Source organism: Schistocerca serialis, chromosome 5 (genome assembly GCF_023864345.2).
Source record: "Schistocerca serialis cubense isolate TAMUIC-IGC-003099 chromosome 5, iqSchSeri2.2, whole genome shotgun sequence".
Lineage (NCBI taxonomy): Eukaryota > Metazoa > Arthropoda > Insecta > Orthoptera > Acrididae > Schistocerca > Schistocerca serialis.
In genome coordinates, this window is record NC_064642.1 from 17,231,027 (window position 1) to 17,246,762 (window position 15,736).

Sequence of the window (15,736 nt, forward strand, 5' to 3'; positions counted from 1 at the left end):
GATTTAGTCTGTTTAATACAAGCTTATTTTATCATTGTGTAATTAAACTAAGATTAAACTATGAGTCTACTCATACATGTTTCCATTGTTGACACAAAAATAGCTGTTCTTTACATGTGTACGAAATATGTCACAAACCTGGTTGTGTTATAAAAAATGGTGTGGTCACTTAGGGTTAGTTGCCAGTTTCACTATGTTATTTTGAAAAATTTAATTTACTTATTTCTTTCAAAACATAAAAACCGTTTGTAAAAAATTAATATTACACTTTACTTACTAAGCCACTTGTACAAAAAATGGTTTCCACTCAAAACATTATTAGATGTTTTTGTGAGGTTTTTGGGGGTGGGGTTGTGACAAATTAAAACTTCACACCCAAATCTGTAGAATGATACAGAACCTACTTATTAATGTGAGCTATAAAAATTATCAATCAAACTGGAACACTAGTAAGTGAAACTTAGCTTGTGAAATGTGTTGCTGTATACTTCCCACAGCTAGAAATTTAATTCCTGTACATCACCAAAAGCAGAAGCCAGTGTTATATTGCGAATTCTTATGTATTGTACCAATAAAAGTGTTACACATAATCAGCACAGAAACCAGTAAATTTCTACTGTTTGCAGAACTGCTCAAAATTAGACAGCTGTATACCTTGTAATTTTATGTTTTGGCCATGGTCGAAGTGACTTGGAACGATCATTAGGAAAAGCTATTAGAGAGTCTTCAAGTCTACCATTGGTGTATTCAGTAGTTAGTATTACTTTCTGTTTATAGCAACGTTTTGAATGCTTTAAAGGCACCAATAACTCCAAGTTAGTATTTCCTTCATCTGAACTGCTTGCGTAGCTGTCATATAATTCTTCACATTCATTTTGAAGTGATTTTTGTAGCAGGGTCTCAACTACAATTTTTGCTTCTTCTTGGGGAAATCTTGATGTTCCTGGTGGAACCTTTTGCCACAGTACAGGTGTTACTAGAGCTGCTCGTGGCTTTTCGATTCCAGAAGAGAATGTAATCCTTTCATTTACAACTCCTATTTCATTTGTTATAATTGGTGTAATCCCTGAAATAAAAAAAATGCAAAAACATGTTACCAACATACTGAAAACAATACTTGTAACTGCAAGTAATTTTGAAATCATGTCAAAATTATTATATAATTGCTACAGTTTGAAGGAGATAGGCTGCATAAGGGAATCAACTGTGGGAACTCGGGTACAGATGGCTGTAGAATATGGAATACACAATCTGTACATTGAGTAACACAATTTTTACTGAAGATGATTACATGAGACATATGCACATGAACACAGCACAGTGCTGCTTACTAGAGAGAGAGAGAGAGAGAGAGAGAGAGAGAGAGTGAGTGAGATAGAGGGAGAGAGAGAGAGAGAGAGAGAGAGAGAGAGAGAGAGAGAGAGAGAGAGAGAGACAGAGACAGAGACAGAATCCAAAAAGTAATTCAAAGTAATTCTTGCTGGTCAGTAATGATGTTGTGGTAGATATCCATAAACAATAACAACAATTATTTCACAGATGGGAACCAAATATCAGTAGCCAGAGCCTTAAGTTGTTCATTATGTTCACTGGTAACATTTCTCTTGCCTGATGAAGCTACATCTGTAGAAAAACATGCCTCATGCTCTGTCACCAACTGATCAAAAAGTGTAATAACACTTTGTTTCCTAAACCATGAAAACAAGTTATCAGGCACCTACTGTCAATAAAGAGGAAGAAAGGCAATGTGAGGCAAAGATAGAACTGAAGCTGCATGTTGGATCACTTGGGCAAGATTCAGTATCAAGGATGCTTATAAAATCTGAACTGGATCCATCACTCAACTGCCTAACTCACACCCAGATATAACTGGAAACATCAGCTCACTAATACATAAAGGGTGTTTCAAAAAGAATATACATATTACAGAATATTATGTTGTGAAAACTATTGATCGCCATGCCACAGCTTGGTTATTTGAGGAACAAGTGCATTATCTAGTTTTATTCATTCTTGCTAGATGTCAGTTGTCTTCAGTTTGTCATGTTGCAAAATGACTACTCCACAACAGAAATCATTTTGTGTTCTCAAGTTTGTGAGGTGTAGTTCTATGATTATAATGCAGAGACTTTCTATATTGAGCTCCCAAACTGTCTCTTCAAATGGATGGAACAGTCACAGATGGTACTGACAGTTTGTAGAAATAGGATGTGTGTGTAAAGGAAAAAGTCCTGCCCACATTCACATTTCCAATGAAAATATCACACAAATTCATCCTGCTTTCCAGTGTAAACCTAGAAAATCAACCCGTTATGCCAGTCAGGAGTTAGAACTGCCTGTTTTGAGATATTGGTTGGTTATGAAGCCATACAAGCTATAACTGTTACAGGTTCTACTACATGAAAACAATACAAATGTGTGGCATTTTATGACAAGCTTCAGAATGCTAACTGACAATGGTAACAACTTCATACCACTCATCATCATGTTCAGTGATGAAGTGACTTTGCACCATAGTCAGTGTTCAAATTTGGGGCCTACGGAATGCAAAGGTGCATACTGAACATGTACAAGATTCAGCCAAAATCAGGTTGTTTTGTGGAATATCTCGCTCTTGTTTATAGCTCCTTCTTCTTTGATAGAAACAAGTTTAACCATCAGCAGTATTTTGCTATGTAACAAAACTGCTTCCTTCTGAGACTGAGTGAGGACAACTTTGTTTTTTAATGAGATGGGCATCTCTCACCAGAGTCACTAAGTGTGTGAATACATGAATGAAACTCTAACAGTCAGCTGGACTGGTCATGAAACAGCCAGAAATTTAGCACTTCTCAGCTGGCCTCCATGTTCACCAGGACTTGAAGCCCTATGGTTTCTTCCTGTGGAGTTTCATTAAGGAGGAGCATTTTACATTAGAGACTCTCCACATTCAGGAAGACCTCTGGGGTTTTATGAAGATCATTTAAAAGCATTAATTCACAATTATCCACATCACTGTACTCGAGGATGTGAAAATGTGATTATTCCACCACCATGCAATGGGGAAGGTTTAAAAATCAGTGTATGCGTATCACATTATCTAAACTAAAATTACAAAAATCATCTGATGGCCACATGTACATCTCCACTTGCTAATCATCAATTGGCTCATGAACAACACTGATCATTCTATCCTGTATCATTACTGGAGACTAGAAATGGTGTCTTTATGCTAACACAAGGAAAAGAATGGAATGGTTGAGCCCAAACAAAGCAGAAACTTCCTGTACAACTGTGTGCATCCTCAAAAAATAATGTTATGCATTTGGTGGAACAGCAATGGTGTGGTGTACTATGGATTGCTTCCCCAAGGTGTAACGATCATCACTGACATTTATTGCCAACAACTGAGACTTCTTGCATATGCAGTCCACAACCAAAGATCAGGAAGAATGCATGAAGTGATGTTTCTCCATAATAATGTCCACCCTCATTGAGCTAGACTGACAAACACCATACAGGAGTTGGGTTGGGAAGTCTTTCAGTTCCCACCTTATTCCCTGGATCTTGCACACTCAGAGTGTCACCATTTCTGCTCTTTATTGAACCACCTTCAAGGAACTTCGTTTCTGGATGAAAATGTGCCAGCCAATCATAGCTTGACAATCTATTTACCTAAAAACCATGATTTCTACAGTAGGAGAATTGAAAAATTACCCCAGCACTGGCAGACTGTTCTAAATAGTAAGGAAGAATATATTAATGATGAATAAAGTCTCTGTGAAGTGTATCTGTTGGGTTTATTAAACTTATGGGAAAATGCTATGAATCTATTCACCACCCAAATACAAAATATTTGGTCCAGAAACTTTCCAAAAATAAAATTTATTTAAGATGCAATGTGATGTTTGGGAAAGTGTACCATGTAGAGCATGACATAACACTTCACACAATATGTTCTAGAATTTTCTTTACAGTTCTCAAACTGTCATTCCCTGTGTTTCTCACCCTTCTGGATGACATGTAGTTTCTGGTCATACTGTATGTCTTGTACATTAGTTCTGGCAGCTCAGATGAGTTTTGTTAGTGTTCCCTTAGCTGACCTCATTTCAAGACCTTTATCAGATATGTTCTGGCAGTCTTTATTTTGAATTTTTTCATTGAAAGAGAAATTCCTTTATTGCAACTCTTGAAAACCAGGTCTGCATTTACAACAGTCACATCTACCACACTCGTAAAAAAGCACCAGTACTACTCTTTACCACAAACTGCAATTATAAGTTTCTCTAGTAGCCAATTGTGATTGACACCTCCCGTGAAATTCTCATATGTGTTCAATGTGTATTGTTTTGGAACACTTAGCTTTCTTTCTGGGATGAATACCAACATAAGACTTTGATGGTAAGGAGCACGATGTGAAAAATCAGTTGTTAGATAAACACACTTGTTATCATTCCATTTTGTGACCAAAATGTCCTTCACACAAGCAAATCCCTAACTCAAAACACACCTTCCTTTATTTCTCATTATATTATTTGGTGATACTGGACACTTCCTTGTTCTGTTTTCTCTTACAGTTCAGCTTGCATGGAATCCTAGTTCTTCAGTTGGATGAGAAGGTCATGACTAGTAAAGTTACTGTCAAAAACTATTACGTAATTGTTTGGCTCACAAATAATTGGCAACACTTTCAAAAATACTTTGAAACCCAGTGGTTGATCCTCACTGTCATCCTCCTGGTCCTTCCCACAATATAGTAGAAATGTGTAACAGTAGCCTTCAGTACAACTTAAGGCCCACAGTTATACTCAAAGGGTATGGGCTTGAGTCTGATAAACTGGTGTATAGGGTGATGTCCATAGTATCTCACAATCATTTAATCAAATGCTAGATTTTTCTGAACGACTTTTGTACCAGAGCCTCTTGTAATTAGCCTCTGATAGTGGATTTATTTTGAAAGATTTGACACTTTTATCTTGATTGACAATTTTATCTTGATTGACAATTTTATCGTCATTTAAATGTAATACAGATTTCAGTTCAAGACACCTTTTATGGCTCTTTGAATCTTTCACTACTTGAACATCAAGATCATCATCTTCAAACTAATAATCTCTTTCACTGCACAATTTATGATAGCCAGTAAAATCAAGAATCCAATAAACTCATAAATTTCATCAGGGTACAACTAAAGAATGTATTTTATTTTTACACTCCCTGGCTTACTTTCAGTTTCCTGTACAATAATGCTTGCAACTTCTTCTGAAAAGAGTTCTTCAAAAATATGTATGGGAGTGAGTTCATGCAACTTTTATTTTGATTCATCGGACTGACATGAAAATTTCTATCCTAAGTCAGGAAATGAAGATTTTGGAACCTGATCACCCCATTTTACTTCCTTTTTTATGAGCTTTTTTGGTGCAAATATTAGAAAAACCTTCATTGACTCCCTCTCATATAAAATTCCTGTAGCACCTGCAATGTTGCTTACATAGGCACTACCTAACACGTCATCCTTAGCATTTTCTTGAACTGTCTGCTCATCTGCACCTGTAGGTAGAGCTACCATATCTGCTTCTATTTATTCAGGTAATAGATATTCTACTGCCTCTTCAACAGTTTCAAAAATCTGGCAAGCCATGACAAAGAAATGTGAAAAGATGGAAAAACATATCAAAAAGCATGGAAGTGCCCGGTAACCTCAAATAGAGACTGCAGGTTTTCATGCGCAGGAACAAAAAATCTAATGAAATGTTTTGCCCTCCATTTGTGCCAAGCACTACTGCAGTACAATGTTACAAAGCAGCCAGAAAATGTAGGTAGTCTTAGATACAGACACACTAATAAAAACAGAAATAACCAGCAGGCTCTGCAAAAAAACTGTAGTAAAGAGATAACACCAGTACCCATTGTTGGAGAAAACGTCACTTTACTGCAATAGAAGTCCACTGCTGGTTTGAAGTAGCATACATTGTAACAATAACAGAAAAAACTTGACTTTTCTCAATCAAGAGTAGGCACTAATTGGTTAAGCTTTTTCAGTTTCTCCCATTTAAATTTATTATTTGGATATTCCTTTTAGCTAGGCTGATTCCTAGAGTAACATTATTTTGGCTATGGAGCAAGGTAATTAAAATTTACAGTTAATTAAATTTGCCATTATTGTCTGATATATTAGAAACACTGTTATCTAAATAGCCATAATTCCATATGATGGCGTACATCAGGCAAAAGCAAGCAGTATGAATTTTCCAGTAACACATTTCAAATTATCTAAAACTAATTATCTTCCAAAATAATTAAACTTGGGGTTCAGAACCAAATTATGTCAATAGTTCCAATTGTAGCCACTATTTTATGGCATCAGGGATAACAGCCTAAAACTACTAAAGTCCAATCTCCAAAACTGTAGGCAAGTTGTGTGTATTGCCACAGAAAAGTCTACCGAGAAACAAACTAAGGTGGGAACTCTGCAGGGATCTATGTTGGGACCATTTTTGTTTTTGATAATGATCAATGATCTACCCTCCTTTATAAGTTCCAATACAGTGCTATTTGCAGATGACACTACCTTCCTAAAGTATAACAATGATCTAAATGAGTTAAAATATTTATCTAAAAACAAAGATGATTTGACTTACCAAATGAAAGTGCTGGCAGGTCGACAGACACACAAACAACCACAAACATACACACAAAATTCAAGCTTTCGCAACAAACTGTTGCCTCATCAGGAAAGAGGGAAGGGAGGGAAAGACGAAAGGAAGTGGGTTTTAAGGGAGAGGGTAAGGAGTCATTCCAATCCCGGGAGCGGAAAGACTTGCCTTAGGGGTAAAAAAGGACGGGTATACACTCGCACACACACACACACACACACACATATCCATCCACACATATCCATCCACACATATCCCTCTATTATAACCATATCATTGAGTTAAAATATTTGTTGACAGTACACTTGCCCAAGCTTCATATTGTTTCAGGTCAAATGGATTTGTCCTGATTGAGAACAAAACACAAAAAATGGTATTTAGTCTGAAGGACAAAAGTCCTTTTAATGATCCCTGTTACACAAAGTTCTTGGTGTTATATTTAGATGACAAATTGTTCTGGGAGCAACACATAAAATACATTAGCATTAAATTATCCAGAATAATTTACTTATTAAGACATCTTATGAGATGTGTAAAAGCAGCTTACGTTAAAACATCTTATCATGCATTTTATAAAAGTATTACATCATATGGACATATTCTCTGAGGAAAAAATCGTTCAAATGGCTCTGAGCACTATGGGACCTAATTTCTGAGGTCATCAGTCCCCTAGAACTTAGAACTACTTAAACCTAACTAACCTAAGGACATCACACATGTCCATGCCCGAGGCAGGATTCGAACCTGCGATCGTAGCAGTCATACGGTTCCAGACTGTAGTGCCTAGAACCGCTCAGCCACTCCGGCCGGCTGTCTAGGGAAACTCAGCCCATGTTCAAAACATATTACTTCTGCAGAAGAAAGCAATCAGAGTCATTACATGTTCTCTGCATAAAGCACATTGTGAGCCATTATTCTCTGAATGTAAAATAATGACTGTCATAAATCTGTATATATGCTAAGTGTTAACGTTCACAAAAAAGAATATACACAATGTAAAATGTAGAAATAATATTCATGGTCACAACACAATAAAAAATACCTCCATACATATATCATACTATAGATTATCAAAGTCAATCAATAGGTATGAGCTAGGGGGCAATAAACTATTTACTTAGCTTCTACAGATGGAATCATAAGCTAACAACTCACATGGGCATACAGTTATATTTGCTAATGTAGGAAATTTGCAAGCAGGAAGCCCACAAGTAAGATCAATGTCAGGCGCACACTCAGTGCTGGCTCACGTGTCAAACATGCACATTTTGTATGTGAAAATAAATGCATTGACAGCCAGAAGGCTCATTAATATCAACATTAAAGGAATTTTGAGTGATCACAGTATGCCATTTTAAATGGATTGTTTTGTGATTAGAAAAATTGTGGAATGTTGTTGTCATCAAAACTACACATTGTTGCACGCAGTGATGCTCATTATGAACTGAATTAAATGACCTATCAAAGTGGGAGCCTTTTCAATAAATTAATACAGGACTGTGCTAAGTGCAAATTGAAAACATTGTTGTGTAAATGTGGACTATGTATTGTGCCACATTTGAATAATTAACTTTGACACTGGACTGCTGATTGGTAATTGTAGGTCCTGCTCCAGTTCAGTGTTCAAATAAATTTTTGTGATCAACAAACTGGTCACCTTGTTAATATTGCAAACTTCACAAGAAATATATGGAAGCTTGTTAATGCAGTGTAAATGGTGGTGCTGTGTACATTTTTAGAGGAAAAGACTTTGTGGTGATTGAGAACAGTGCTTCTGAGGAGAGACTATGAAAACCAAGTCATTGAAACTGCTGTGGAAAGTGTGGTTGTATTGTGACCCACCTAGCACTCTTCAACATATATTAATGACACATGTTGTAACAACGACGACTATGTACTATTGTACATATAAGTAATTCTTTTCATCGGATTTTATGATAAACTTGTGTAATTGATGTTCTGATTTCATTTCTTTTTGTTTCATGCCATTATGTTAAGAAAACTGTAAATAAGTTTCAATGTGAATATTAATGTTTATATCAAATGTCAAGAAATATTGTAATAGAATTGAAATGTAACAAATTTTGAAACTGTTGTAAGATGTTTAAAATTGTAACTGTGCATCTGGTCTATACATAGGCAATGTGTTAGGATATGTATAATGCAAAACCTCGGGTGAATACCTGGTCTGTCAGGGAGCGGTAAAAGGTGGATGGCAGGTGATCACGGGAAAATGTGTGGGGGCACTGTACGGCACAACGGGCACAGTAGTAGTTGGAATTTGGCACTGGTTTGAGCAACACCTTCTGGAGCAAGGAGGCTCTCCTGGGAGACATAGCTTCACTGAGCCTCGGGTATGCCATTCCAATGCCCACACAGCATGACGAAATTCCATAGCCACTAAATGGAAAAGTATTAAGACGCTAAGTAGAATTAAAGTGCCGATACATCAAGAGCCATAGCTGTGATTATATGTGTGCTCTGTGCCTCACCATGTTGCCACCTGCCAACCACCGCATCGATAATAGCAGGTTGAAACCTTTAGTACTGTATTCATATGGATCAGAGAGTGAACTGTGTTTGTTTTGTGCAATAACAACCTAAATTTTACCAGAACTTTTCCATCATTTAAATATCCTCACAACTAACCTAGACAGGGTCCTTTCCAAACGTTGTGCAATCCGAGTGTCCCAAAATGAAAATTGAAAATTGTGTTAATAATAATTATTTGCAGAACTAGTTATATTAGAATGGTGTTTAAAGAAATGTTGTGTTGATGAACCAGTAAATGAATAGTGAAAGTCTAACGAAGTCGAAAGATAACTTTAGTATTGATATAATAATGAAGTTTATTATTTTTAGACAGATTTAAAGGCATTTAAATGAGCAGTAAATAAAATGAAAAGAGTAGTAACTTATATACTGGAAATCTTGAATGAATAATAAATTCAGCAATCTTTTTTTTTTTTTTTTAATATAGCAATCATAACAGTTTCAGGGTCCCCCCCCTCTTCAATCATTTGAATACTGAAGTGTTCTAAATTGGTTTGACCAGCAAAAGTTAAAGTCAATATAAAAGTCAAAATTTATCAGTGTTTTATCTTTAACAAAATTGACATTTTGTGTGCGTGGCATGAAAGTACAATTTCTAGGGTAACCTATGCCCGACTTTAATCAGATTAATAGACAGTATAAAGTTTTTTAGTAAATGTTATAGTGTAGTGTTATGTATTCATGATTTTCCGTATCAGTACAGAACATGAAACTATCAGTTCAATAGAATTTCTGGTTCTAAAATTCTACTATATTATGCAGTGTTACAACTTGTTTTGCATTAATATATACCAACTTGTACAGGAAGAAACTCAGTTAATGCCTAATTAGGCTGGTGACCATATTATTGTCACATTGGTAATGTCTTCTGGTTTGCTTTTGGTCCATCCTGACGTGTGATTGCATTTCGAACTTACTTGACATATCATTGTTATTACAGAGTGGATGTAAGTCTGATTTGCCACCATTGAGGTACACGTGGTCGATATCTATGCAAAAATCCTTTCTTATAATGTGAATCCTGCTCACATATCATAGCACAGGCTTTAACGAGTACTGTATCAGGGATTACAATGTGACCTGAGGTTCTGCAATGTCCAAAAAAGACATCAATTCAAAAGAATAACTTCACCAAAAGACTGCCCAAGACTGTACTATTGACCATTAAAGCACAAATAATTGTACTGTACAACAATGACTGAAAATGGACTGTGCCATCAGCCAAACTTGTAATTAATTATTTAACTAAGACTGACTGATATAATTACTGAATGATAATATATGCTCACCAGCTTATGCATGAGCAAAAGTCATGGAACCATATACATTAGTAATTATTTAAAAATATTATTATAAGTAAAACACACACACACACACACACACACACACACACACACACACACACACACACACACACACTCAAACGCAAATGCAACTCGTACAAACATGCCTGCAGTCTCAGGCAACTGAGGCCACACTGCAAGCAGCAGCACCAGTGCATGATGGGAGTGGCAACTGGGTGGGGGTAAGGAGGAAGCTGGGGTCAGGAGGGGGGGAGGGATAGTAGGGTAAGGGTGGCACACAGTGAAGTGCTACAGGTTAGACGGAGGACAGGTGAGAGGTGGATGGCGTGGGGTGGACGAGGGGGAGGGGGGGGGGGCAGGGGGCAGAAAAGGAGACAAGTAAAAAGACTGGGTACATTTGTGGTATGAGGACTGTGTAGTGCTGGAATGGGAACAGGGAAGGGGATGGATAGTTGAGGATAATTACTAATGAAGGTTAAGGCCAGGAGTGTTATTGGAACATAGGATATACTGCAGGGAGAGTTCCAATCTGCACAGTTCAGAAAAGCTGTCATGTTTGAGAGTGTGCTCAGCAATAGGGTGGTCCACTTGTTTCTTGCTACAGTTCGTCGGTGGCCATTCATGCGGACAGACAGAGCTAGAAGCTGTTGAAGTGGAGGCACTGCTGGTGGTTAGTAGGTTTGATATGTTGGGTTGAGTAGGACCAGGTGAAGCAAGTGGGGGAGAACTTGTTCAGATTATAGAGGAATGTGGATAGTGTGTGTCATGAAGCAAGATGGGATTTTGCTTCCCCTTTGGCATCTGCCTCCTTAAATTTGTTTTTTACCACCAGATCTAATTTTGGGCTTAGTTTTATGTACATAATTGATTTTCTAATTTACTTTAACTATTCCTAGTTAGTATCTTTTGTTATAAGGTGAAACCAGTAATTGTTTCATAACCTAATTTCTATTGTTGACTTAAAACAAATATAAATTCTGTACTAATTACAAACATTTGGAAGGTAAAACATTGGCATTCTTTAAGTATTTATCAGGCTCTATTCGAAAACATGTTAGGAAAGCCAGTCCTTAATTAATTCCAAAGTAATTACCAATTTTATCAAAAGTATTGTCTGCATAACTATATCTATTAATTTCACGATTTAAACAAATATTATGGCTTAACCCTTGTAGCAGAAGAAATTGTTAGAAAGACAGAATTTTTCTATATATGCAGTTAATTGAATGATATAGTTTCAATTGTAGTTTCTGTAAATTAAACATTGAACAATGTATAGTTTCAATGTTTATTATTGTGATGATATACAGGGTGCAGCAGAACTGACTAAGTAGTTTTAAGGAGCAATAAAAAGTAAATATGGATTTATAGAGAAAAAATGTTTTTATTTTCTAAATTAGTACATATACCATTTTAAATTCATTTAGATTTGAAAACAATGTCCTCAAGATGGCGGCTGTTAGCAGCAATACATTGTTGTAGATGATCCCCGAAGTATGGCATTTACTTCATCAATAATCCACTCCTTTACCTCTGGTAGTGTGTGAGGGTGGCTTTTGAAAACCTTTTCCTTTAGATATGCCCAATGAAAGTAGTCACAAATGCTCAAATCTGGTGACCACGCAGGCCACCCGACATCACCCCTCAAAGAGACGAGGCATCACGGAAACATTTCTCTCAGAACATCAAGTGACATTCAAGCTGTGTGAGCAGTAGCTCCATCCTGTTGGAACCAGAAGTCCCCCAGTCCATGATCTTCAACAATCTCATCCAGTCTTGGTTGCAGAAAATTTTGCAACATTGAAAGATAACATGTGGGATTCACTGTCACCATCACTCCTTGCTCAAAAATGCAAGGGCCTACCACGCAAAATTGTGATATGCAACACCATACAATCACTTTAGTAGAATGTTGCAGTCTTTTATGAATAATTCAGGGGTTATTTTCAGAACAGTAGTGAAAGTTTTGCTTACCCAAACTCCCACTAAGATGAAAATGTGCCTCATCATCACTACTGAAGAAAGCTGCATTCAGAGGGATCTGAGCAAGCACAGATTTTGATGATTGGCATAGTCTGCTTGGCGTAATTCTTGAGAAATCATTATTTTGAAACAGTGGAACTTCAAATCACATTGCAGAATCCTTCTCAAACTGTGGCCTGAAATCCCCAATGCAACAGCATGTCTTCAATCAGAACATTGCAGCGATTGTTGAACTGCTGTTCTCACCTGCTGCACATTTTCTGGTGTTTTGATGGATCTGCATCAGCCATGAGTATCTATTATTCATGTGCTACCAGTTTCCTCCAACTGCTGACCCAGGACTGAATTGTGTTTACATTAGGAATGGCATTGTTGCATGGAATGTTAAACTGTCATTGAAAAGTTCATTGTGTAGCAATCACAGATCTGTTGTTTTCATAATAAGTGCAAATGTCAAAACCACGATGTGCACCAGTCCAGACCGTGTTGGCTACTGAAATGGGGTCAATGACTGAACAAAGGCAGACCATGTGCAACTGCCTACCCCCACCACAGCACCAATGCTAATCAACAGAATCTGCTTAGTCAGTTCTGCTGCACCCTGTATAAGAGCCTGGTTTTTGGTCCTGAGACAATCAGTCCAAGGCCAAGTTTCAGAAGAGGAAACCCCTATTGGTAGGGTCAACAACAATGCATCAACTTAAAACAATGACAGTGTCTGTTCAATACATACTGTATTATTGTGTAAGAACTGTTAACAGTGTCATTATGTTTTTACTCCTCATAGATGTTCAATGGTAAATTATTGCAGCAGTATGCTGAAGTTTGCCTGAAAACTATTAATGTGCACTGGGCATATTAACTGTGTATATTTGGTTGGGGGGGGGGGGGGGGGGGGAGGGTTGTGAACAGTGAAAGTAAAGAACTGTGAAATGCAACTGTGCACCTGTCAGCTACATTAGCATTAGGTACAGTAGTCAGTGTCAAAATTCCACCCCCCTCCTCCCCCCCCCCCTCCTCCCCCCCCCCCCCCCCCCCCCCCGTTTTTCAGCCAGTATCACAACACAGAAACAAAGAAATCAAGCAGGTGAACACGACATATGGTGCCCTTGTGGGTGAGGACTATTGTAATTGGTCACAATAAACTAGGATTCGTGAACTTTGAACTGTGAACTCAAGAGCGGTTGTACAATCAACAAAGGAGGTGCAACAGCCAATCCTCTCTTGGGTTTCATGGCCACAGTAGGACAGCAGCCAATCAGCAAGCAGGTTCTATGTAATATCCCACTGAGTACAGGAGAAAATTACAACTTGCAACACCCGTGCAGATGGCAAATCAAGATGACAGCCACAGCAGCAGCAGCTACAGCAAAAGACTGAATAAGAATAAGGTAATTTCATAGCAAAAGAAATTTTATACTAAGTGATGCATAATGAGTGGCCTTAACAAACAAGACAGAGTGCTGGAGGAGAATGGACAACAGGGAATTGATATGAAAACTCAAAACAAAGCTGTAGAGGTTAAGATTTTGACTGAACAGAAAGACCTAATTGGGACTGGTTCTGTACATGATAGTGGCTATAAATCAGACATTAATATAACTTTGAATGATGGGGATGAAAGTCCTATTGTAGATGAAATGAAGTGTATGGTGAAGTGAGCGAAATGAATGAAAACAGTACTGAAGTGGGTGAAATCGTTAAGGTTAAGGGGGAGGAATTTAGTATCAAAAGTCAGCAAGGGTAACAGTTTATGTCAGGTGGAAAATTGGAAGCAAGGTTAAGAAAAATTATCAGTAGCATGTGCATGAAAGTAAAAAGGAAAGTAAGGTAGTTAGCTCTAGTCTTTCAGAAATAAATAAGAAGGTTGACGCAGCGGGGAAAGATTTTGATGAAAAGATAAAGTAATACAGAATAATAATGAGAAATTAGTATTAATTAATAGTAAATGTGTAGAAGAGAGAAACAAGCTTTGTGATGATTATAGTAGGAGGGTGGAGATTCCTGAAAAACAGTGAAAAGGTGACGTCAAAGCAGCCAGGAAATATTGTGCTGAAAACAGGGTTAACTTGGGAACCAAATTGATCAGATTAAAAATGATTTAGAAACAGATGTAGGAACCAAGTGTGCTGTAGTGGTAGAGGTAAAAGTAAATAAATTGGTAAAAGTAAATAAAAATGAAAATTCAAAATTGGCTGAAATGGAGAAAAAGGTGGAAGAGTTACAAAATCTAAAGTATAGAGTATGTAGTGACCCAAACAGTCCTTCATTTCTTAGTTGTAAGAAATTTAATAATTTTGAACCATATGAGGAACTGCATCCACTGGATTTCATTAGGGACTTTAATGATTTGCCTGAAACATGGAATGACAAAACGAAAATGTCATTTGTAAGAGGTTTTTTGAAAGGGGATGCTTATGGATGGGCAGCTCAGATAACTGTAGCTGTACTTCAAGGCAAAGCTTCGAGAAAGGAGTTTTAGATGAATATTGGTCCAAAGAGAAACAGCAGAGAATTTTGAGTGACTTTTGGGGAAGGGAGATATTTGACTCTAGGAAGGGTACTGTCAAACGTTTCTGTCAGCTTTGGATAAACAAACTAAAATATTTGGACAAATAGCTACGTAGTGAATCAATAATTATGAGTTAAGAAACTAAGTTGCCTCAGAAAGTTAGAGAATTGCTTGTACTTGCCCCTAGGGGCAATATTAGTGATTTCTTGAATTATGTTGACAAAGTGCAGGGGGTGAAGCCACCAGTGGAAGATCATAGGAGGAATTTTGATGAGAATAATCAACCAGGGAGATAATTCCAGGTAAATAGGATGAGCAGGCCTAATTACAGTAGAAATTCAAGGAATGGAAATGGTATGAGAAATTCAAGTAACAGAAATGGAAGAGATGATTTTAATTATGGATCAAACCATTTAAACTAGATAATGCTCCAGTTTTGGCTCACACAAGAGCAGGTAGTGATGAAGAGCCCCTTGTATATAAATGTGCTGTAATCACAGGTAAGGGTAGTGTAAATGATAGTACCTAGTAAGATGAGTGTAATTTCTAATTTTAGTGAGATGTTGAATGATAGTGTGAGTAGCAATGTTTATCCCATAAAAGGAGAGGAGGAAATTACTGTAATGTGCATTGAACCAGAAGTAAGACCTACTAGCAAGTAGGGGATTCAACATTGTGTGTTGGATTCATCATGTGGTGATATTGCTTACCCCAACTGTCTCATTTTTGTGTTTCCTGAGACAGTCAAA

General features: G+C 37.2%; 1 protein-coding gene across 1 annotated transcript in view; it reads right to left on the reverse strand.

Annotated features, from left to right (window-relative positions):
- Window positions 1-361: 361 nt before the first annotated feature.
- The window catches only part of LOC126481711 (uncharacterized), a 100,151-nt gene continuing 84,776 nt past the window's right edge, over window positions 362-15,736 (reverse strand). Inside the window, exon 5 of the mRNA XM_050105661.1 lies at window positions 362-1,066. Within this exon, the coding sequence (XP_049961618.1) occupies window positions 639-1,066 (428 nt within the window). The 3' untranslated portion in view covers window positions 362-638. The remainder of the gene's footprint in view (window positions 1,067-15,736) is intronic.